At 48.5% G+C, this 23,731-nt stretch overlaps 1 protein-coding gene and 1 pseudogene across 2 annotated transcripts in view; one reads left to right on the top strand and one right to left on the bottom strand.

The window, feature by feature from the left end:
• Positions 1–23,731, bottom strand: part of Ppp1r16b (protein phosphatase 1 regulatory subunit 16B) — a 94,604-nt gene that overhangs the window by 47,207 nt on the left and 23,666 nt on the right. For both annotated transcript variants that reach the window (XM_032904659.1, XM_032904658.1), the window contains exon 2: positions 18,603–18,951. In XM_032904659.1, the coding sequence (XP_032760550.1) occupies positions 18,603–18,852 (250 nt within the window). In that variant the 5' untranslated portion in view covers positions 18,853–18,951. The remainder of the gene's footprint in view (positions 1–18,602; positions 18,952–23,731) is intronic.
• On the top strand, positions 14,914–15,561 carry LOC116902242 (annotated as a pseudogene).

Raw genomic sequence — 23,731 nt, 5'->3', positions numbered from 1 at the left:
GATAGGCTCTTCTGGACCCGTGTGTGAATCTGTTCTGAATCATCATGGTTTCCTAAGGCCTAGAATCATTCTTATACAATGATTCCAAATACCCAGTGCCCAGAGATGATACAGTGTTTTGTTTGAGACAGGATCGTATGTAGCCCAGGCTAGCTATGAAGACAAGGATAACTCTGAACTTCCTATCCTCCTAGCTCAGCATGCCCAGTATTGAACTTACAGGTCTGAGAGATCGGACCAGGTTTATGTGGCCCGGGGGATGGAACCCAGGGCTTTGTGCGTGCTGGGTGAGTGCTCTACCAACTGAACTACACTCTTGGCAGAAGATGGTTTTTCTGCGGTCCAGGCTAGCCTCCAACTTATGATTCCCCCTGCCACAAAGTCTCTCTGAAGATGTTGAACTGTCAGCGGAGTGTAACCTTTGACAGGACACTTGTTTTGAGATGTTCAGAAGGACGGGGTCTCTCAGATGCCTCGGGTGATGGAAAGTGATCCAGACTATAAACAGCTCCATGCAAATGATGTCGGAGGAGAGCCTGGCCAGAGGCTGTGACTTTAGCGACAGGCCTCCCTGGAGATGGGTCTGTGTCAGTGAGGCCAGACAGCTGGGCTTGTCCCGCTGACTCCTTGCTTAAGCAGGAGGCTCACACTCCTGCTCGCCCAGATGTTGCTAAGTGCAATGACCTAGAGAGGAGGGAGACTGGGATTTAAGGAGAGGTGACTGTCCCTTGCGTGTGTTACCCGGACTGCGGCATCAGGCTCGGCACACAGAACCCAGCAGCAGACAATCCTGGCAGGTTACTAGACTTCTCCCAGACTCAGTTTGTTCATCTGGAAAGTGGGGATGTTTGAAAGTCTTAGAGAGGCACTAAGAGCATCCGTGGTTTGGTGTATAGTGTAGCACCTGACTCTGGAGCACCCAACAGACATTGGCTCAGGGGGCTGGGATGTAGCTCGAGGGGGTAGAGTGTTTGCCTAGCATCATGAGGCCCATGGTTCTAGCACCCCAACACAACAAAACTGAGACACAGTGATGCACACTTTTAATCCTAGGTGAAGGCAGGAAGATTAGAATTCTGTCGAAGGTTATCCTCGGCTACATAGAGGGTTTCAAGGCCAGCCTGTGGTAATACATTGATCTTACCTCAGCAAACAAACGAACAAATGGGGCCAGGTGTTGGGGTGCACACCTTGGATCCCAGCACTCGGAAAACAGAGGCAGGCAGGTGTTGTCTGTGATTTACACACTGCTTGATTTACACACTGCTTGATATACACACTGAATTCCAGGCTAGCCAGGGCTAGAGAGTGACCACTATCTCAGAAATGAAGGAAGGAAGGAAGGAAGGAAGGAAGGAAGGAAGGAAGAAGTAAATGAATGATGGAAGGAAGAAGGAAGGGAAGGAGGAAGGGAGAGAGGAATGGAAGGACAGAAGGAGGGGTCAGGAGGATGCTGATGAATTGTAGGTGAGGAGAGGTTGAACTGTGGGTGGTGCCAGGTCCTCAGAACACCTTCCCCAAGGTGAGAGCCTCACCTAGCCTCAGCACATCGCCTTGCCACAGTGACAACGCAGCCTGATCCAGGAGAGCTATACCCCAAGGGTATGCAGCAGGCTGGGTCCTGGGCACCAACTCTGACCCAGCCATCAGCCCTACAGAAGGAGGCCATACACGAGGCAGAGCAGCCTCTCCCAGCTGGGCTGTCTTCAGCCACCACTGTTCACAATGACCCACTTGAGAGCTTCCCCCTCGTCCCAGGCCCTCACTTCACCTAGTCTGCTCCCTTAGTGGCTAACACGCTCACCCACCCACACTGATGCTCATCAGCCTCTCTACCATCCCTAGCTTCTCTTATCTAGGGCAGTTACCTTCTAGTTGAATGCCACTTTTGAGAAACCAAGTGAATTCTGGCTTCAGCGCAGACGAACATGTCCTATTCTCTCCCTATCTGGAAAATATTGGCTCCTCCAGCCAGAGCAGCTGGTGTGGAGGGACACCGCGACCTGCCTGCTGTCTTTGAAGCCTTCAAGTGAGGTTACAGGGAACTGAGACAATGGGCTCCACGTGGCACAGGCCACAAAACACCTGCAGGCCATCAGGGTCTCGCTCAGAGAAGCAAGATACATCCACAGGGACCTGGCAGGGCTCCAACTGCGATGCTCATGAAGGCTCCACCCCCTTGCCATGCCCCGCCCCTCTGCAGCCCTCCCAGCTCCAGAGGATTCCTCCAGAGAGCTGGAAGAGCTTTGCTATGGCTCTGATTAAATCAGAAGGAATCTCATTTCAGGCTTGCCAAAAAACAAGTTATTTTCAGTAGCGTAGGCAGCAAATGGAGAAGGAAGCCATGAGCCGGAAGGAGCGACTGCAGACACGGAGCCCATCCAGGCAACGGTGGCGGCCATGTCTTCTTGACAAAAAGCTAGGTGCCAAGCAACTCGGGAAAGCTTTAACAAAAACCGTCCAGGATGGAGGGTTCTTTTAATAACCAGAGAGCAGATTGCATTGGCTCCAAGAGGTTAGAGAGAGCAATTTACAGATGCTAATTAGGGGCCTGCCAAAGAGGTTTTGTAATTAAGATACACACTGCCAGAGCCAACCCAAACACAGTCCCTCCAGCTCGACAGATCAGAAAAGGCCCATGGTATCAGTCAGAAGTAAGTTAAGGGGAGGGTCTTTCTTGTGACAGAGACCCTGAGAGGCCTCGCTGAGGCAAGCACGCTTTAAGTGACACGTTGGGGGAGGGGGAGGATCAAGCTGTTTATTTCCTTCATGTTTACAATGCTGTTTTACAGGGTCTCTCTGTGCAGCCCCGGCTGTCCTGGAGCTTGCTCTGTAGAGCAGACTAGCCTTGATCTCAGAGCTCCTCCTCCTGCCTCAGCCTCCCGAGTGCTGGGATTAAAAGCGTGCCCCACCACAGCCCAGCTCATTACGAAACAACGCTGCTTCTTCCACACCAAAGCGAAGGTGACTACAGTGAGAAGACTCACAACCTGAATGACTGACAGGTTAATAAAGAGCAATAGAGTAGGTACAGCCAGACGGCAAGCAGCAGAAGGAGGAGGAAGGCCAGAAAGAGATGCTAGCCTCGCTTCTGGCCTTTCGTGACAGAGACCAGACGCAAATAACAGCAATATTTACCTCGGCGATGCTTACATCCCAGTCTTCAACTCCCAATACTACAGTCTCCCAAGGACCCTTGCGTCCGAAAGAGGTGAAGTAATTTGCCCAGGGCTACAGAATAGAAGGTAAAACTCAGATCATATGATTCCATGCTCTGAGCCTTCAAGGCCTACCATGGCACTGCCATCTTTCGCCCACAGGCCCTTTCAGGTTCACTTTCCCGTCATCCGTTCCTTGAAAGTTGTTTTTATCACCATGCGAACAGCATCCGTGAATTAATAACCCACCCCATCTGGCTGTAGATTACTGCTTGGTCCTGTCTCTGTTCCACACTGACCGAGCCTTCGACCCTAGATATTGTATGCGCAGTAAAATATTATGAGATCACATGCATCACTGTCCTGCTCCACAGCTAATAAGCAAGAAAATCCACGGTAAGCACAAGCCCACGCCCAGCACCGAGTCCTGACTGCCTTGCCATCTTAGAATCCATGACAACCAGATTCTCGGCATTCCCTACTCGAGGCCATGGTGTTGGGATCACCTAGCAGATCTGGGAACCGCAGAGACATCTGCATCTGACCACACTGTTCAGACAACTTGACTGCCAGGAGCCATCAGACGATTTCAGCCTAAAGAAAAGCTGTCAGCCCCGTTAAGATTCCCACACTGTGGGGATTCCTCAGCCACGAGATGAATAAAGGTGGTTGGGCAACAAGTGTTCTTACATAGGACTGGAGACTAGTTCTCAGCACCCATGTTAGGTTGCTCACAACTGTCTGTAACTCCAATTCCAACACCTTCTTCTGGCCCCCTTGGGCACCCACCCACATCTGCCTGCACACAGGTACACAAAAAGCAAATAAGTAAATGAACCTTTACAGAATAATTTAAACATCAGAAACAGAAGGAGAAAGTTACAGCGTTTGTAGGAAAATGAGCTGAGTTAGAGAATATCATGTCAGGCAAAACAAACGAGACCCAGAAAGATAAAATAGTGTGTGTTTTCTCTCACATGTGAAATTCGTGTCTATATACATACGCACACATACATATACATATACATATACATACATATGTATATTTATGACAAGAAAATATAAGAGGAACTATTTGAGAAGAGTGAGAAAGGGAGATGGAGGATGCAGACAGGAGGGGGACAGGGCAAGAATGTGGTCAAAGTACATAATGCATTTGAGCAAAATATTATTATGAAGCCTATCACTTTGTATAACAAATATACACTAACATTTTTAAGTAGAGTAAATTGTGGCTTATAACAACAGTGGCCATCAGTGAATAATGCCTTTTAGCACATGTGAAATATACACACTTCTCCCACATTGGTGCTCAGCTTGGCTACGTGACCGATTCTACACAATGAGACATCAGTAGGTATGATACAGACAATGGCTGGGTAGACACTTGCACATTGGTGTTTGCTTTCTTAGAGCCCTAGGAGCACCGTGCTTGATGAAAATTACATGGAAGAAGAGGCCAAGTCATCCTAGCTGAGCTCAGAACACAGTAGACCTGCAGCTAACTACAGCCAAGGCAAGATTGCTGTGAAAAAATACCCAAGGAAAACAACTTAAAGAGGAAAGAGGCTAGCAAAATGGCTCAGTGTGCAAAGTCTAATGACCTGAGTTCAATCCCTAGGTTCCACATGGTAGAGGGGGAAAATTAACTCCTGTAAGTTGTTCTCTGACTTCTCTACATGTATACACATTCACACTCACACCCGCTACACACTAAATATGAATGTAATAATTTTTTTTTAACAAATGAGCAAAGATTGGCCTTGACTTATGGTTGCATGATTGGCTGCTTCCATTGTCCCTGGGCCTATGGTGAGGCAGAAGATTGTGGTGTGGTGGAGCCAAGCTGCAATCCTAATGACTGCCAGAAAGCATCAAGAGGGGAAGAACTGATGAGCTTGTGTGAGAGCACAGAGGGTCAAGACCAACCCTGTAAGAGCTCACTCCCAATAACCTACTTCCTCCAACAAGACTCTCCACTGCTTCCAAGAAGTCCATTCAACTATGAATCCATCTGTGAACCAACAAGGTCAGAGCCCTCATGATCCAGTTACTTCCCAAAAGCCCCTTCTCTAAACCATGTTGAGGACCAAGCCTTCTAGCATATGACATTTGGGAGACATGCCAAATCAAAACATACCACAAGACCACCAGGACTGCTCAAGGAATAATGAATAAACAGACTTGGGGGAGGGCTGTTTACAACAAGAGATGACTTGCCTGCAGGACAGCCATGATTACCTTTGTGGGGTCAAGGGCACTCATGGCACCTCAGTCAAAAAGCCTGTGTTTGGAGTTTCTCTTGAGGTGCTGGAGCCCTGTCCATCAGGGTATGGGGTTTGATCTCAATGTTTCTGGGTCTGTAAGAAAGTGCAGTTCCCCTCCCTTCCTCCATCCTGAGCCGTTTTCTTCTACATCCTTCCTCAGTCCTCAGTACAGCTCTGGATGCAACTGTCTTAGCCAGACAGAGGACGGGTGAGGAACCAACATTGCTAACACACAAGTAAGATGGTTGTGCTAATGGAGGGACACTTGGAGAAGAATCTGGACTATTGTGCTTTCCAACCCTAGCCTTTCCCCTAGGAAACTGTTTGATGACTGGGCAGGTGAGAGGAGGGGTGTGAGGGTCTTGGTAATGAGTGAAATCAGCAGTCTCCTCTACTGGTCATTCTCAGCATGAAGCACTGGACCAACATAGACCCAAAGCAACAGAGACAACTGACCATGGATGGAAATCTCTGAAACCTGGGGCCAAAGTAAACTGTTCCTCCTTTCAACCCAATTGTCTAAGGCATTTTATCATGGCAATGGAAACCCAACACAGGAATGATCTGGATTTTGTGGATATGTGACAAGCCTTACCCATGTGTCCCAGCTAATACCTGGGAGCAGATACTGGTTTGGGCTCTTGGTGGTTTGAGTTTGAAACAGTGTCAAGGAGGCTCCATTGGTTCATTCTCCCCAAGGACCTGGGACATCACCTTGGCAACTGGGCACTGCTTGCCAGATCACTGAAAGTGATTTCTTTCCCCTAGAATAGTCTCCTACTCTCCGAGATAAGAAGCCAGCTACACCGAAGCGCAAGGCCGGCGTCACAGGCGGATGGGGATGGCCTTGCGTGCAAGACTTCATTTAAGCATGATCAACCCACTCTGTGTGTGGGCAGACCTGGCCAGGGAAACAAATCATAATCAGAAGGTTGCAGGGAGGTACATAAGTACCTTCGTGGAGTGGCACGGAGCCAAGATAGGCGGAAGGCTCCTTTCTCCAGTGAGATTGTGCTTAGCAACGGGATGGACATCTTCAAAGGTGCTGGTCACAGTGCCCTCTCCTCTGCAAAGCATGCAGATGGTACCATTCATGCACGGCCTGCTAGCTTCCTTTTCCTGGTGTCTGTTCCTGACAAGGTCTTCTTTATAACACCTCCGTCCTCAGAAAAGCATGTGGGTGCTTCATTCTGTTCAAGGTGACTCTGCTAGATGCTTAGCTCCAAGGGCTGGCACAGCTCGCTACTCACTCACTACCAAACCGGCAGAGCCGGGATGGTGAGAGTCACAGAGTTCTCTGCCTATACTTCTATTCTGATGCTGTCGGTTTGTTGAGCCTCCAGAGAAAACATGGCTGAGCTTTTGTAGGGAAGGATGGTTCTTTCAAAGTGGAGTCTCTTGCTTTCTTTTCCATAGATCAACTGCCAGTTACATGCCATACACTGCCGCCATGACAGACTGCCTGAGCCGTCAGGTTACCTTCCCCACCAGCGTGGACCGTGAGTCACATTAAGCCCTCATTCCCTTAAGTCACGTTGGTCAGAAATTCTGCCAGAGAAAAGTAACAAATATTATATGCCCCCATGGCCTGGTCAGCATCTGTGTTCCCTGCTTCCAGTCATAGCATTACATTTCCTTGGTTTAGACAAACCATAGCTTGGGCATTAGTTCATAGACAGGAGGAATGAATGCCATACAAGTGGATAGGACCAGTCTCAGCATTGCTTCTCAGATCTAACCACCGTGATTGATCTAAAGACAGTCCATAGGCCATCTTAGCCAAAGAGTTGGTTCTGGGATTTGCTAATCCCTAGGACAGTGTGATTGCTGAATAGACAAGATCTACCCTTCTCAGGCTGCTGGGCTCAACTACACAGACTGTGTTTGGTAATCCCCTGTCTCCACATGGCCTAGAACTGTGTGATAGAAAAGTTCCTGCACTTTTTGGTGATGGGAGACTGTTGTGCTGCGGTTGAGTTCAGCTTTTGTCACTGGAGACACGAAAGTCTTAATTTATCATTCAAGAATCCAGATGTGTCTGAGCAGGCGGATAATGGGCTCAGAACTCACCAAGATAAAGTTAGAGTTTTGACTTCGATGTCAGAAGTCAGGTGCCTTCAGGAAAGACTCCTGAAGGGTCCTGGTGACATTCGGCTTCTGTTGGTGGTGAGGTGCTTAGCACATGGAACCACAGCCCATGCTCGCTGCTTCCTGCCTGGAGATGCTCGCTCACTGCTGGTTCTTAGAAAATCGGGAGAGGAGATGCTGAACTAATGGGAAAAAAACTCGGGAGCTAATTATCTTAAGATCTGTAAGTCGACAACAGCTATAAGGGAAGTAAAGAGTGAAGGAAGGAGGGAAGGAAGAGGAGAGAGGGAAGAGGGGAAGAGAGAGGGAGGGAGGGAAGGAGGATGGAGGGAAGGAGGGAGGAAGGCAAGGAGGGAAGGGGGAAGAGGGGAAGAGAGAGAGGGAGGGAAGGAGGATGGAGGGAAGGAGGAAGGGAAGAAGGAAAGAGAGGGAGGACAGGAGGGAAGAGATAAGAGAGGGAAGAGGGGAAGAGAGAAGGAGGGAGGGGAGAAGGAAGAAAGGGAGAGAGGGAGGGACCCAGGAGGGATTTAGGCAAGTCAGTCCTGGTGGCTCAGCCCATGTAGTCTCAACTATTAGAGAGTCTGAGGAAAGGTCTCCACAAATTCAAGGCCAGCCTGGGCACCACAGTGAATTCAGGGTCAGATTGAGCAATTAAGTAAGACCTGATCTCAAAATGAAAAAGTAAAAAGAGGGCTAGAGGCAAAGGGTTAAAGAACTTTCCTAGCATATATGAACCAAAGTTCAACACACACACACACACACACACACACACACACACACACACACACAGACACGTGTGCAATACACCCTGTACTGAGACAAACTCAACCAGAAAGAAAGGTGTCTATCAGTCACTCCAAGGCCAGCCAGATTAGATTCCGGGGAGCACACAGTCTGTAGAGGGTGTTCCCGTGTCTCGGAGCCACATGTCACTAAATACATACGAAGGTCTGTGTCTACACGGATGTATTTACCATATAGTCACAGTAGGAGCAGACGGCTGAGGAGAAGAGACAGCCGAGGAAGCATGGAGCAGGCAGATCCCCTCCCGATCAAACAGGGCGATCAAACTAGCTTTTTGGCAAAGACTGTTCTATTCTACATAGAAGAACCCTGACAGGATCTGCTGAAAACTCAAGACAGAGGCGAGGTGACGTGATGCAACACTGGCAGACAAAGCCTAACGGCTCTCCTCTCAGGAGGAAATATGGTACTTCAGCAGAAAGAAAAAAGACACGAAATGGTCCCGGGAGAAATGCAGACTTGCTTTCTACCCCCACCCCGCCCCTACACCCCAGATCTACTTAGAAAAAGCTCACCGTGGCACAGATGGCAGTTTGGTCCAAATTAAATTTATTGGTTACTATAGTACCAATCGATACCTCCAAATGTTCAGAGAGAAACTTCACCAAGGCCTAAATATTACACGCACTCCCCAGTAAGAATCAAGAAACTCTGAAAACGTAGACAAGGAGGATTAACATGGCTGTCAAGCAAGTCCTCGGAGCCCTGGAAAGCAAAGGGTGAAATAATGAGGGGACAAGGCCAGCAGAACCCTTTCCTGGCTCGCACAGAGCTCTGGGTTCGAGCCCCAGCACTGTAAGAACTGAACTGCACTATAACCACAGTTCTCAGTCAAGCCTCACACCATGCTGTGGAGCCCGGCGTCTTGGGCTTGCAGGTTCCCACGTGTGCAGAGGGGGCCCCGGGACCTAAAAGCAGGGTCAGAGTCCTTATGGAAAGCAAGGGGTGCTGAGAAGCCGATAGCTCTTGGAGAAGGAAACAGAGACAGACTTTCGTTTACTCCTTCGAACTAAAACGAGCTCCAGCGGGATTACATATTCGGTTTCGTTAAGCAAGGTCACGGAGACCTAGAAGAAGATGCGAGTGAATAGGTATTCCAAGACGAGGAAGTGCTTTAGACTTGATTGGTGTTTTTCTCCGAAGGTCAGGACGGCAAGTAAATATTCTCATCTTTGTCAGCCATGTGGTTTCTGAGTGACAGCGGTAGCCAATGATGCAGAAGTGAACACCCGCAGCTCTGCTCCAAGGAAACACTGTCACGAAACAGGCGTCGGGGAGAGCTGGCTTCCGGTTTGAATACCCTGAACCCCACTCCCTTTTAAAGGCTCCTCTACTTTAAGTTTTATGTGTATGAGTACTTTGCCTGCATGTTTGTGCACGTGCATATATATCTACTGTGTGTGTGTGCGTGCTTGCGTGTGTGTGTATGTGCGTGCGTGTGTGCGTGCGTGCATGCGTGTGTGTGTGTGTGTGTGTGATGCTCAGGGAGGCACAAAAACAGTGTTAGATCCCCTGAAACTGGAGTCACAGATAGTTGTGAGCCCCCATGTGGATGCTAGGAACCAAAGTAGAATCTTCTGGAAAATCAACAAGTACTCATCACTCTCCTGTCCCAAACTCCTGTTTTTTAAGGGTATAATAAAATAATAAGAGAATGGGGCAAGCAGTTATAGACTTCTATTACATAAAGTTAAGGACTTCAAAGCATAAACAAAATCTTTATCGTAAACACAGCCTGGGGTGTGGCTCTGTGGCAGAGCCGTTGCCTAGCAGGCACAAACCCCTGGCTTCAAGCTCCCAGCACTGTGAAAATGGACCACGCTATCAGCACAGCTTTAAAGCAAACACACAAATGCACATACTGGAGAAAACGCACGAACCGTGACTGACAGCAGAGGGTTGACCACCCCTCACTGTCCCCACCCATCTTCCCTTCTCACACACGAAACCCAGCTTAAAACAAAACAAACAAACAAGAACATTGGGAGAAAAATGTGGACCAAGCAACCAGGTAACCCAGAAAGCAAGCAATAAGCGATCGGTAAGACCAGGAAGAGTTTCTCAATCTTAAATACGTTTTACAGAATGATGAGGAAATCCCGACAGGCGGATGTGGGTGTCTTACTTTCCTATTGCTGTGAAGAGACGCCATGGCTAAGGCAACTTATAGAAAACACAGTTTATTGAGGAGTACCGTTTCAGAGGGTGAGAGTCCACAACCATCATGGCCGGGAGCATGGCAGCAGGCAATAGTAGCTGAGAGCTCACACGGTGATCGACAAGCACAGGCAGAGAGAGCTAACTGAAAAATGTTACAGGTTTTTGAAACCTCAAATCCTGCACTTAGTGAAACCTCCCAATACACACACACACACACACACACACACACACACACACACACACACTCATGTGCTTACATGCACACTCACACACACACCTGCCAAGACCATAACTTCTAGTCCCTCCCAAACAGTTCCACCAACTGGGGGCGGAGCATTCGGATATATGAGTCTACAGGAACCATTCTTATTCAAACCACCAGTGTGTTTGGTGGCTCTCCAGTGAGAATTTGCAAAGCAGAGGTCAAAGCAGGCCAGGCAGAGAATGGCAGTAAAACCTTACTGGAGACACTACTGGAAACTTCACAGGCTTTTATAGCCTCGCATCCAACAAATCTCTAAGAATCCACCCTAATCAATAACCCAAGCTGTGGCCAAATGCTTCGATACATTGATAGCACGCACTATTCGCATTAGGAAAATAACCTGAGGGATAGCTCAGAGGGCAGTAAGAAGAGAGACCGCACAGAGGACGGTACACTCAGACTCCCATACAGAGGCCGGCATTAAAAAGCTATCCGCTGGAGGATGAGGTCAAAACACATGGTGTATGTGCAAAAGAAAAACCCCAAATCAATAACTGAGGGAAGCTGGGCAGAGTTCGGCCTGTAAATCTCATTATGCTAAATATTTTTTAAAAAAAAAATGTCGACCTATCAAAAATCTGATTTCAAAGACTCTATGAAGACAAGATGGAATCCCTGACCACATTACTCAAGAGCTTTTGTCACTGTGACCTCCAGCCTCTCAGGAACCTCAAAGTGGCCACATCGTATCAGAGATCCCAGCTAGAATGACCCAGCAAAGCAGGCTCTGCCTTCCCACGGAAGATAAAAACATTAGTGGGCAGGCAGTTGATGAGTTCCTATTGTGTGGAAGAAACATAAACACCAACAGGGTACAACTCTGAATTAAAGGTCGAAGAGAATGTACCCCTAGATTTTAATTTCTTCATTCATTTCATATTTAATTTTTAATTTTTTAATTATGTATGTGTGTCAAAGAGTCCTGGAAGGGGGTGTTGGGTCCCTTGGAGTTGGGAGCCACCTGACATGGGGCCTAAGAACTGAACTCAGGTCCTCTTCGAGAGCAGTCGGTACTCCTAACTGCTGAGCCCTCTGTCCTGCCCATCTGTCTGTCTGTTTTTGAGACAGGGTCTCACACAGCCCAGGCTGACTTCGAACTCACAATCCTTCAGTCCCAGATTCTGCCCACCAGGATTACAGGTATACAAATGCAGTAGATACTCATAACAGACCCCAGCTAAACAGAAGCTCTCCAGGTTCTCAGCGGTTAAGTGAAGAAGCCCTCGCATTCCACCCCTTACTTAAACTTTCTTTCATGCACCCCACGGGAAAGCACCAGGTACTTCCAACATAAAGATGGAGCTATTACCCGAGGCTGCTGGTAGCCATTGTATGTATGAGCTTAACTTCTTAGTGCTTCCCTTTTCCTATAGTTTTGGAACATTCTACAAGGATGCGTTATTTTTAGAATGAGAGGAAAAGAAAATCTCCTGTTCAAACATCATCAAAAATGAAAGTCAGAGCCATTTCCTTCAGATTAGCCAGGGCTGAGAGCGGATGAGGGTCTTGTAACCTCCAGCTAACCTCCAGCAGGTAGCCTTTTTATGATTGTTGTTGTTACGCTGTGTGGTGTGTGTGTGTGTGTGTGTGTGTGTGTGTGTGTGTGTGTGTGTGTGTGTGTGTGTGTGTGTGTGTGTTCTATGCCACGGCACACACATGGAGGTCAACTTGTGGGAGCGGGTCCATTCCTTCCACCCTGTGAGTTCTTGAAGATCAAACACAGGCTTAGTGGCAAGTGCCTTCTCCCTCTAAGCCATTTTGCCAGCAACAGAACAGATCTTTAGGACTGCTTTACATATTTAATTTCTGCATGTTTCATCTAAGTCAGCTTCCACTGCCTTGGTGAGTGGAAAACAATTGAGCTGCGCCCATACAGTGAGGCACCACAAGGCCGAAGGAAAAAAGTAAACACACGTAAGCTTCAACCTGGCAGGTTTTCTAAGGCAGAGGCTGTATTGTCATCTTCTCGAGCCCGTTCACGGATTTGGAAGCTTAGAGAGGCTAAGTTTGCAGGGCTCTGTGGGGCTTTAACATCAGACCCAGGACTCAGCTGTGTCTCTAAAACCTTCCCCTTTAGCTGAGTTCGCTTTTCCCTGTAAAACAACCACTCATCTGAGGTTGTGATCTGTATTCCTTTGGGTTGTATGAACCCTGGTGTTTCTGCTGGCCATAGGCTCTTGACTTTTGGGGTAGATAGACCTCTTATCCCCAGCCATGGTGGTTCTGCCCGCTCTAAAACCCTTAGAAAACCAGTCATCTGTTTCTTAATAAGTTACATAGACACGAGCCATGTGACCCAGCAACTCTTTTCCACACAAAAATGTTCCACATAAAAGTGGCAGATAAATATCCATACAAAAATTCAGACGCCACGTTCTTGGAAGCATTGGTCATCAATCCAAAGTGGCGAAGAGCCACACATTCAGCTTTTGGTGAGTGGAAACTGACGTGGTATATCCATACAACGGAGCACTATAAGGTAGAAACAAAGGAGCAAATGTTCACGGTACAACCTGGCCAAGCTCAAAACTGCTCTACTGAAAGAGGGAAGGAAGCCAATCATAGAAGCTCATACACTGGATCATTCGTGGTTGTCTGAGACTGGGAGTGGGACCTAGGGATGATTCCGCAGGAGCAAGAAGTGATGAAGTTCTAAGATTAGCTGGGTGCAGAGCTCTGGGGTGTTGTGGAAAACCCCTGAACAGTTAAAAAACGGGCAGCGTGTCTTATGATATGCAAATGAGACCCCAAGTTACTTTTCCAAAATAGAGTTTGACTACCCAAGCTTCAGAGAGCCGCTGTGAGGATCAGGAGAGGTGGCCTATGAGAAGCAGCCAGCCTGGTGCACAGCACCTGATAAATAGTCATGAAGGTGAGAGTCAGGATGTATAATGAGGAGAGCTTGCGCAAACGTGGAAGAATAGATACCACAGAAAGAACAGCCTCTGCCGCTTCCCCACCTCTTACCACACCTCCTCAGCGTTTTCCAGCTCAAGTCATCCCTCAACTTCATGTGGCAGGTGCGTTATTAACAGGCCCATGTGGAGAAACTGAGGCCTGGAGAAGTTGGGTTGCCGTCCCCGAAACTCGGTAGAGCTGAGCTCTCAATTCGGAAGGAGGAACTGCACTCTAATTCCCTGGCTCTCTCCCCTGCCTCTATGAGACACAGCTAGGTACTGGGCTTCTATGGTAGTGATGGCTTGGGTGTCCAGAAGCCCGTGGATAGCTCTCCTTCTGGACTTAAGTGTTAGGGAGGTTAGTCCAAGAAAGTGTGTCAGGAGGGAACCACACACCCAGAGGTGTAGAGGAGGTGAAAGAACTCAGGGAACATGAGGGGAGCCTGGAGGAGGATTGGAAAATACTGGGAATGGTAAGGATGGGGCTCAAGTGGGTCCAAGGTCAGGGACGTTAGCCAAAGAAGGACTCCTTTTCCAGGGGAACAACTCACACACCACCCACTGCAGGTGGGAAGGTTGACTCAGGATGCTATGAGCTCAAGGGAATGGGGAGCTGCCACCCGGCGCTCCCACACTGCTGTGAACAAACGCCAGCTCAGCCAGTCAGGCACACGGGGCTCTGTCAGGCTGCCAGGAAGCCAAGCCGAGCTCAGAGAGTCCAACAAGAGCTGACGGACGGCAGCCTCAAACACATCCACCTGTGCACCCCAGGGTCCCCGTCCCACAACCCCCTACGGCGTCTCACACACCACGACCATCTTCTCTCATTCGGATTTAATGACTTGGATCCAGCGCTCAACCCTGTTTCCACATTCATCTAAGATAAATACTTCAGACTCCTGCTCCAAAGTTCACTGGGCACAGACAAGACTACTAGGGACATTTTAAGGATTCTGGTGAAGCCAAGTGCAAAACGTTACACAGTGAACGGTTCAGGTCAGCTGTGCCGGGTGCGTCTGGCAAACATAATTGCAAGACCTCGTATAGGGGGAGGGGTGAAAACTAGAGTCACGTGACAGGGATTCCAGGATGTCATTACTTGCATAAACGCTTATGCAGATAAGAAGGTCTGTGGGCCTGGTAGTCTACAGACAAAGGAGAAAAACTACCTGAAGGAAACAGTGGGGAAAGAAAAAGAGGAGGGGACCTATTGCTCTGCACACCTCTGTATTGTTTAATGCTAATAAGAACTCGTTGGTGCCCTTTCAGCTCGGCCGTTCTCCTGTACAGGAGGCAGCCATGGCGCCCAGCCGGAATGGCATGATCCTGAAGCCCCACTTCCACAAGGACTGGCAGCAGCGAGTGGACACGTGGTTCAAGCAGCCGGCAAGCAAAATCCACAGACGCAAGGCCCAGCAGGCGAAAGCTCACCACATCGTCCCTCGCCCCGCGTCGGGTCCCATCAGGCCCATCGTGAGGTGCCCTATAGTTAGATACCACACCAAGGTCCGGGCTGGCAGGGGCTTCAGCCTGGAGGAACTCAGGGTGGCTGGTATCCACAAGAAAATGGCACGCACCATCGGCATCTCTGTGGACCCAAGGAGGTGAAACAAATCCACTGAGTCACTGCAGGCCAACGTGCAGCGCCTGAAGGAGTTCCGCTCCAAGCTCATACTTTTCCCCAGGAAAAGAAGGGAAAGAGTTCTGCTGAAGAACCTAATTTGGCCTCGCAGCTAACAGGACCTGTGATGCCCATCCGGAATGTGTACAGAAAGGAAAAGGCCACAGCCATCACGGAAGAGGAGAAGAACTTGAAGGCTTTCACCAGCCTTCGCATGGCTCGAGCCAATGCCCGGCTCTTTGGCATCCGAGCAAAGAGGGCGAAAGAAGCCGCAGAGCAAGACGTTGAGAAGAAAAAGTAATGTGCGGTTGGAGAGTTGTAATAAATTTTCAATAAAGGAAAAAAAACTCATTTGTATGAATTTGATGTGTCTTTTTAAGCATCAAAGTCTTTCAGCCTGAAGAACCATTTAAATGATCGCTGTTCTGATACAGGGTTCAGAGAAACTTTCAAAGGTCAAGGATGTTTGGTTGCTGGTTCTGTTGAGACAGGGTCGCATGTAGCCTGGGCTGGGGCCTTGAACTCAATATGTAGCTGAGGATGACATAGAATTCCTGAGCTTCATGCCTCCGGTACTTCGATCGTGGGCGAGTGGGCAACACTACTACGGATCAAACACGAGGCCTCACACTGGCGAGGCAAGCCCTCCGCCCGCTGAATGGCAAACATCTCGAACTATTTCTAATTCCTGCCACACTTTCTTGAAGCCAAGCCTTCCGTGCTCCGTGACACAGATTTTAAAAATTGAAACCGGACAGGCAAAACAAATTGTTCAAGGTCATAGGCTAGGAATGGGGCGGAGTGGTGTCCTTGAACTCCAAACCGTGCCTCTTCGAAGCAGGGCACTTGATTGTCAACGAAGAATGATATTCGGGTAGTGGGCTGGAAGATGCTACCTCCTGGCTGGCTGTTCCCAAGGCCCCTGCAGAGGCCCCTTGGAGGGGAAATGGGGCTTTCCAGAGAAGGGAATAACTGACAAGTTGGGAGAGAGGAGTCGGTGAACTGCCACCCCTACCAAAAATTAGACCTCGTCATGAGGAAGCCACCCCCTGAGTGGGATGAGGGCGCCACGTCACCCAGCAAACCAAATCACATGTGAGAAGGAGCCTTAGGGCCGCATCCACAGCCTGAGCCATCCTGCCTCTCAGGGGGCTCACCCCAGCTCTCACCTGAGCAGTTCGAAGCCCAGTGGTCAGGACCCTGTCCTGCTCATGTCCTAGAGGTGTGAAACTCTGAAACGCACAGGATGATATCCTAAGGACAGGACCCAGGTCAACATATGCTCGCTCTGTTCCCTGGGTATAGGCTGCAGACAGTGTGGGTGTAATTCCTAGCCTATCTTCTCTTTACAACCCACCCCTCGAGGTCCTGTGTGTCAGTTTCTATGTGGGACATCATGGAGGCACCCGAAATGTTTCCAATTCCCGTGGCTAGGGAGGCCCAGCCTTCAGCTCTTCCACTGACTGTTTTAGTACCTAATACCATCGAGGATGTAGACGGGTCCAGCAGACACAGACAGGCCTCTCCAGGGGTAGGGCAGATGCTATTGAGTGGGCAAAGGATCTATGCACAAATTTCAGCCATAATAAGCAAGCATATGCCTATGCACAGAAACAAGGGACCTGACCAAAGTTTGGGTCCCCCAGCCACCCTGGCAGAAGAAAGTCAACCAGAAAAGCCACAGGGTAGTATCCTAGGGGTTTTGGACCTGTTAGACCATCTGGATCAAGGTTCTAAATCTCTCTGACTCAAATATCCCCATCTGTAAAATGGGTATTATTAGCCGTAACCAGTACATGGCAAGTATGCAACCTGGAAGCTGTGTGAACTTGCGTTGATTATGATATTCACACAGTGTGGAGAGTGAAACCATCCTGGACCATGTGTGTACTGGTTTCTGCCTCCAGAAATATGGAAATTTAGTGACAATACCACACATTTAATGAAACAAAAAATAACAATACGGTTGGCAGTGGTGGCTTTCAGCTTTAATCTCAGAACTCAGGAGGCAGAGGTAGACGGATCCCGAATCTGAGGTCAGTCTGCTCTACAAAGTGAGTTCTAGGACAGCCAGGGCCACACAGAGAAACTCTGCCTCAAAAAAACAATATATATATAGATATAGTATTATAATAAAACATATCAATAAGCCAGCTGTGGAGGGTCAAACCCACCATCTTAGCACTTAAGAGGCAGGAGGGTCAAGAAGCAGTGTTTCAAGAAATTCATAGTCACGTACTTAACACGAGGGGCCATGTGCAGGATACCTCATGGGTATTAACCAACTGAACGCTTACAAGGCCTTCATGAGGATGCTACTGTCTCCCATTTTATACAAGCAGAGTCTAAGGATAGACAGCAAAAAGGACTTCTCTGTACCAGGGTCACATAGGGACCTGCACAACCACTTTTAGACCAGGACGTCTACCTTCAGGGTCTAGATACATTATAAAACATTTATTATTTTTATTTTATGTGTGGGTGTTTGTCTGCACGGTGTGTCTGTGCCTGCAGAGATCAGAAGAATGTCGGCTCCACTGGCTGTTTATAAGCTGCCATGTGGGTGCTGGGAATAGAACCCAGGTTCTCTGGAAGGACAGTCAGTGCTCTGAACCTCTGAGCTATCTCTCTGGGTTCGCCCGGGAGAGCTCTTAATCACCCTCCAGCATGAACAAAGCAGTGGAAAGTGAATTAAGACCGGGATCAGGGATGTGACTCTGGGATAGTGAGCTGCCTTGTTCTGCAAGTTCCTGAGTTCCTTCTCAGTGTGGAAAAGAAGACACCAGAACAGCATGCCAGGGGCCGAGTGAGGACCAGAAGAAGGACTTGGAGAAACTGCAACATCCTAGCATTCTGGAGTATCTGGCTGGGGTGGGGGTGGGGCTGGGGCTGGGTGCGATACCACGTGCTCATTACTCTGCGTGCAGAGCACCAGTGCCGCAGGAAGCAGACTGTCAGTAAATATTTGTGGGAGGGAAGGGAAATTGTTATTGTATTCATTAGCCAAAAGCTGGACTCATTGTCTCCAAGAATGAAAATAGCTGTCTAAGATAAAGCTGAGATAGGGATGGGATGGGGGTCCGGTGGGGGTGGGAAGGCTGTGCCCAATCCCAGCTCCGGAGAATCAGAAGTTCAAGTCATACTCCGTTGCATTACAAGTTGGAGGCCAGCCTGGGCTACCTGAGACTGTCTCAGGAGTTGGGGAGAGGTCTTCCCTAGGGCTATCCCTTTCCTAATGTGGACTGATGGGATGGCCCACACTGGACCTCAGGCGCAGCTGTGTATAAGCTTTTGCCCGTTCTCTCGTGCACAGCCCGTGTCCTGGAGAGCAGGGGACCTTACCTTCTTCAGCGTCATTCCTCAGTGAGGCCTCCAGCAACGCTACACTGGCCTCGAAGGACACCTTCTTGCGACGTCCACCCGTGCTACGCTTCCGCTCATGCTTGCGCTTGCGATGAAGCAGGTCCTGCTCATACTGTGCCCACTTCTTCAGCTGCTGAGCCCGGCGCTTCTGGGCTGCGCGCAGGCGCTCCAGTGTAGGCACCTTCTCCAGCAGCTGCAGCTCTGTGAGCAGGTCCACGTGGCTGGCCATGGCCCCGCGCCTGCCCTTGCTCTGTCTGGGGCTAGCACCGTGAGCCCGGGGCCAGGGGAGCACAGGGGCTCCCGAGGGGCTGGAGCCTCATGGTGGGGCCTGCAGCAGGGAGAAAGACATGGAAATGGACTGGTCAACACACATCACATAGCATAGAAAGTCACCTGACCTCCCGCAACGGAGTTCAAAGCTCCTTTGAGGTTTTCTATTTGTGCCAAAAGTGAAAGGGCAGATTCTTAGAGTGGAGGCCCAGTAAGGCCTGGGCCCTGCTGTGAGCTGAGCCAGTGGCGGCCACTCACATTGAATTAATTACAGTAAATAAAATCCAATCTCACTGACACATCCAAGCGCAGACTTCCTAGTGGTTTCCATGTTGGACACCGAGATAGAGGCCATCCCACTATTCCAGAAAGTTCTGCTGCATGGTGGCACTTGCTCACCTCTCAAACCACAGTTAGCTAACAAGAGCCTGATCTTTGTACCGTTATTGTTCAAAGGGATCCTACTTCAAGAAATAAGTCATGTGACACTGGAAACCAGAGCGTATCTTGGAGCTCAGGACACCCTAGGCCGCACAGTATGGCCACAGAAGCTGTGGGGAATAGGGCTCTGCAGTAGAGCACTTGCCTGGCAGGAACCAAGTCCGGGTTCCATCCCCGGCACCCAGCATAAACAGGATGTGGAAGTGAATGCCTGTCATCCCAGCCCTGAGGAAGTAAAGGCAGGAGGATCAAAAGTTTGGGGTCATCCTTGGCTACATAGTGAGTTTGAGGCTAGTCTGAACTACATGAGATCCAGCCTTAAAAAAAAAAAAAGCCACAAATATGGAAGCCAATCATACACATGATGTCGAGCACTTGGGCTTCTGTGGTTTTGCTCGTTATGGGGCGTGCTGTAATGAGGATAGGCAAGAGGATGTAAGGTGTAGCTGACATGATTCTCTTTTTTTTTTTTTGGGGGGGGGGTTCTTTTTTTCAGAGCTGGGGACCGAACCCAGGGCCTTGCGCTTCCTAGGCAAGCGCTCTACCACTGAGCTAAATCCCCAACCCCCGACATGATTCTCAAAGCGCGGCCTGGGCACCCCAAGGGGGAACCCCTTCCAAGGTTTCCACCAAGTCAGAACTATTCCCCAACCTTTTCCATTCACGTTCTGTCCCTGGTGTGCAAGGGTCCTCAAGCTGCCCAGACTTGTCCTAGATTAACACAGACATGCTGTGACACTCGCAGCAACTCCTCTCTCTCTCTCTCCCTCTCCCTCTCTCTCTCTCTCTCTCTCTCTCTCTCTCTCTCTCTCTCTCTTTCTCTCTCTCTCTCTCCCTCCCTCCCTCCCTTTCAGTTGATTTAGGACAGTTACTTTGATTTTTCATCAAAATGTCCAGCATTGTTATAACACCCGATGAGTTTATATATTTTTTACATTTAGTTAGTTCTTTCTTTCCGTCATGAGGGTTCTAGGGATCAACCCCAGGTCATCAGGCTTGGTGGCAAGCACATTGACCAACTGAGCCATCGTGTCAGCCCTCAATTTGGAACTGTGAGACCGTCTCATAAAATCAAAAACATTAAAAATAAACAATTTGCATAAACAAAAGATTTTTAGGATCCTGAATGTCAGCAATTAAAGTGCTCCCGAACCCAAAAGTTTGCCAACTATTGGACCTGGAAACTCTTGGCCGAAGTCCCCCAGAACACATTCCTTGGAGAGCCTTCAAAAGAAAAGAACGCACATGCCCTCAGAGGTGAAGGCCAACTGGGCATCACATCAGCACAAACCTGTGCGTTCTCTGAGGCAAAGGAACGAGGTCTTTGCACAATCACTCGAAGCCTCTTGGAGACCCAATTCCTATCTGCAAAATGCTCTATCCCCTCCCAGAATTCCAGGGTAGTCAAGGAACTGGCCATAGCTGTACATCTACTAGCAAAGAGAATGGAACTCAGAGGAAGAAGAGATGGAGGCGTAAAGGCAGAAGACCCTTGACCCACCAGGTAAGGCTGTCTTGGGCTTCTGGGAGACACAGAAAGATGGGCAGGTCCACATTTGTGGAATGCAAAATGGCCACCTTCTCAGGAGTCAAACAAGCCTGAACTTTGAACTTTGAGAACAGTGACATGGCCCACCAACTGCAACTCACACTCTTCAGTGTTCCAGATTCTTGCTTATATATGTTTCCTCTAAAGTATTTCCACTAGTGCATACCGCCACAGCAAAATACCCACAGTTCCTTAGCTATAAGCGCCCCTCCTAGGAGCCACCCAACATCTCTCCTAAGCACCCCCAAACCCACTCACATCCTAGCCCATGGTGCTAATCTGTTCTTCATCTCTAGGCTTTTGTTCAAAGGACAATATAGAAACAGGAGTAGGAAGCAAGTAACATCATCCGACATCACTCCTTTGAGGGTCATCCAAATTATCATATCTATCAACAGTCTGTTCCTTTTTTATCGATATCTAGTAGTCCACTGCACATTAATTTGCTTCCCCATCCAGCCACTGGAAACGATCTGGGTTGCGTCCAGTTTGATGGGCAGGTTTTGTGAAGGTATAAGTTTTCCTTTTTCACGGGGGGAATGCCCAAATTCTACAATTGTCAGGGGCTCTGGTAGTTGCCCCCATTGGTTTTTTAAAAAAAAAATTGCCACTGTCTTCTCCAGAGGGCTTGGGTGTGAATGAGCAGGGCTCCCTGGCATCTCTCAGTGTTGTCCCTGCTCTCTACTTCAGCCACTGAAACAGCTACTGTGGCTGGAATTTTTGAGCATATGGGATTCAAAGGAATGCACCAACACACAATGTCATGGTGACATCAGGTCCCACGAGCTGGAGGACCAGATGCTAATTTTGCCTCTCTTTCTTCAAGTGAACACCTGCCCCGAGGACCAGCATGATTCAGAGATGGATGGGAGACCAGCTCTGCCTTCTGGGAGGTTCCTGCCTGTCAGTCTACCTATGAATCCACCCAGTCCCCTCAGCCACTTAAAGTAGGCACCATCAATGTTGTCTTTCAGATAAAGAAAACAGAAAGATGAAGCCATTTACACAATATCACACAGCTAGAAAATAAAGGAGCTGTGGTCTAGGGATGTACCTTGGTTGTTGGCCTGCTTCCTAATACACATGAAGCCCTAGGGACAGGGCTGCCCAGACCAAAGGGATCAAGGAAGTTTGAGGTCTGTGAGATGCACTTTCTGACTACAGGCCAGACTTAACCAGCAAACCTCCTGTGGTCTACTCATGTCTATCAGTCTGTTTGGGTTTAGCCCACACCATCCTCAACATCTCAATCAATTATGCATATTTAATACTTGGAGTTTTTAGATCCAATATCAGACTTTTATTTTTTTTAGAACACTTCGACATCTGGCCATGTGGACTCACACTGCAGCCACCAAAAGGTGCAGAGAAAGTCTGTGCCCTCTAATGATTCAGAAATGAATGGGGAACCAGCTCTGTCTTCTAATTTACCCCAGTCCATATCACCATCCTACCCAACCTGACCTCACATTAACTGTCCGGATCACTAGTTCCTGTAGTCACTGAGTCTGGAGCCTTGTGTTAGGCAGAGGGACGCAGCAGCCTCCAAACATTAGAGATCCACTCAGCACAGTCTTGGAATATCCACAACACTGACCAGGAGGCAGCTGTTTACATGCCTGCAGAGCTGTCCAGCAAGCACTCGGCAAAAGTGTGTAGGATTCTAGGGACTGGGAACAGACAGCACGCTTACATCACTCCCTGAAGAAGAGTTTCCACCAGTGTTGAACCCACCTAAGTATTCTGTTTGGTGTCTGACAGGGCTATAACTGCACACACATCCGCTTCATTATCAACAGTGATCACACACTGGGTAGGAAGGCCCCAAAACATGACAACTGAGGGTAGGAATAAACCATGCCATGCAACTGCTTGCCAAAATGTCTTCCTCTTCTCAAACACCTTCTTAGCTGGGTATAGAAGTGCATGCCTGTGATCTAGCACTCAAGAGGCTGAAACAGATTGGCTCCTGTGAGTCTGAAACCAGCCTGAGCTATATAGTCAAGTCCAAGATAGCCTAGGCTAATAGTATGAGATTGTGTCTAAATAAATAAATAAATAAATAAATAAATAAATAAATAAATAAATAAATAAATGTATGTCAAAAAAGAAACCTTCCTCAGTCATCGTCTCAACTGGGAGTTCTAAGCATGGAAAGAGAACCAACCAACTCCAGTGAAAAGCCACTGTTTTATATATGCAATACACATTAATAAAAACTATTGAAACCAAACCTAGTAGAATAGGCCTGTAATCTCTCCTCCCCTCCCTTCCCCTCCTCTCCTGTCCTTTTCTCTCCACAGGAACCTGAGATGGGAAAATGGCAAGTTCGATACCAGCCTGAACAAATTTGCAAGACTCTGTCTCAAAAGAAAAAGAAAAAATATCTGAAGACACAGCTCACTGGTAGAAGGCTCGCAGCACGGGCCTTTGCAAACAACAGAATATACCCTTTTCATGCCTTTCTTTTTAAATCTCCAAAGGTTTCTGAAGAAAAGAGCATCATCAGTCTGGTGCTCATAGGCAGTAACATCTTTAGAGCCATGCCAGTCTCTCCCTCTGAGGTTTCCTGCCTGGGGGAGGGGGACAGTGATAGTATTTAAGAAGAAATGTAAAAGCATCATTTGGTTTTCTGTGGATGTTTTCACAGCTACTGTTTATTTATGGAAGTGACATGAAATTTCCTTCTTTATATATATAAAACTCCACTTCAATCTACAACTAGTGACTTGGTAGTAAAGGAAAATGAATTAGTGACAGAATTCAGTGTTGGCAGGATATGTAAGTCCCTGACATTTGGGGAAGCCGCCTCACGACGACAACTGGTTCTCATGACAACAGTCTTAGA

This window comes from Rattus rattus, chromosome 5, assembly GCF_011064425.1.
Source record: "Rattus rattus isolate New Zealand chromosome 5, Rrattus_CSIRO_v1, whole genome shotgun sequence".
In the NCBI taxonomy this organism is placed as follows: domain Eukaryota; kingdom Metazoa; phylum Chordata; class Mammalia; order Rodentia; family Muridae; genus Rattus; species Rattus rattus.
Note: the sequence above shows the minus strand (reverse complement) of the source record. Positions and strands in the feature narration are given on the sequence as shown.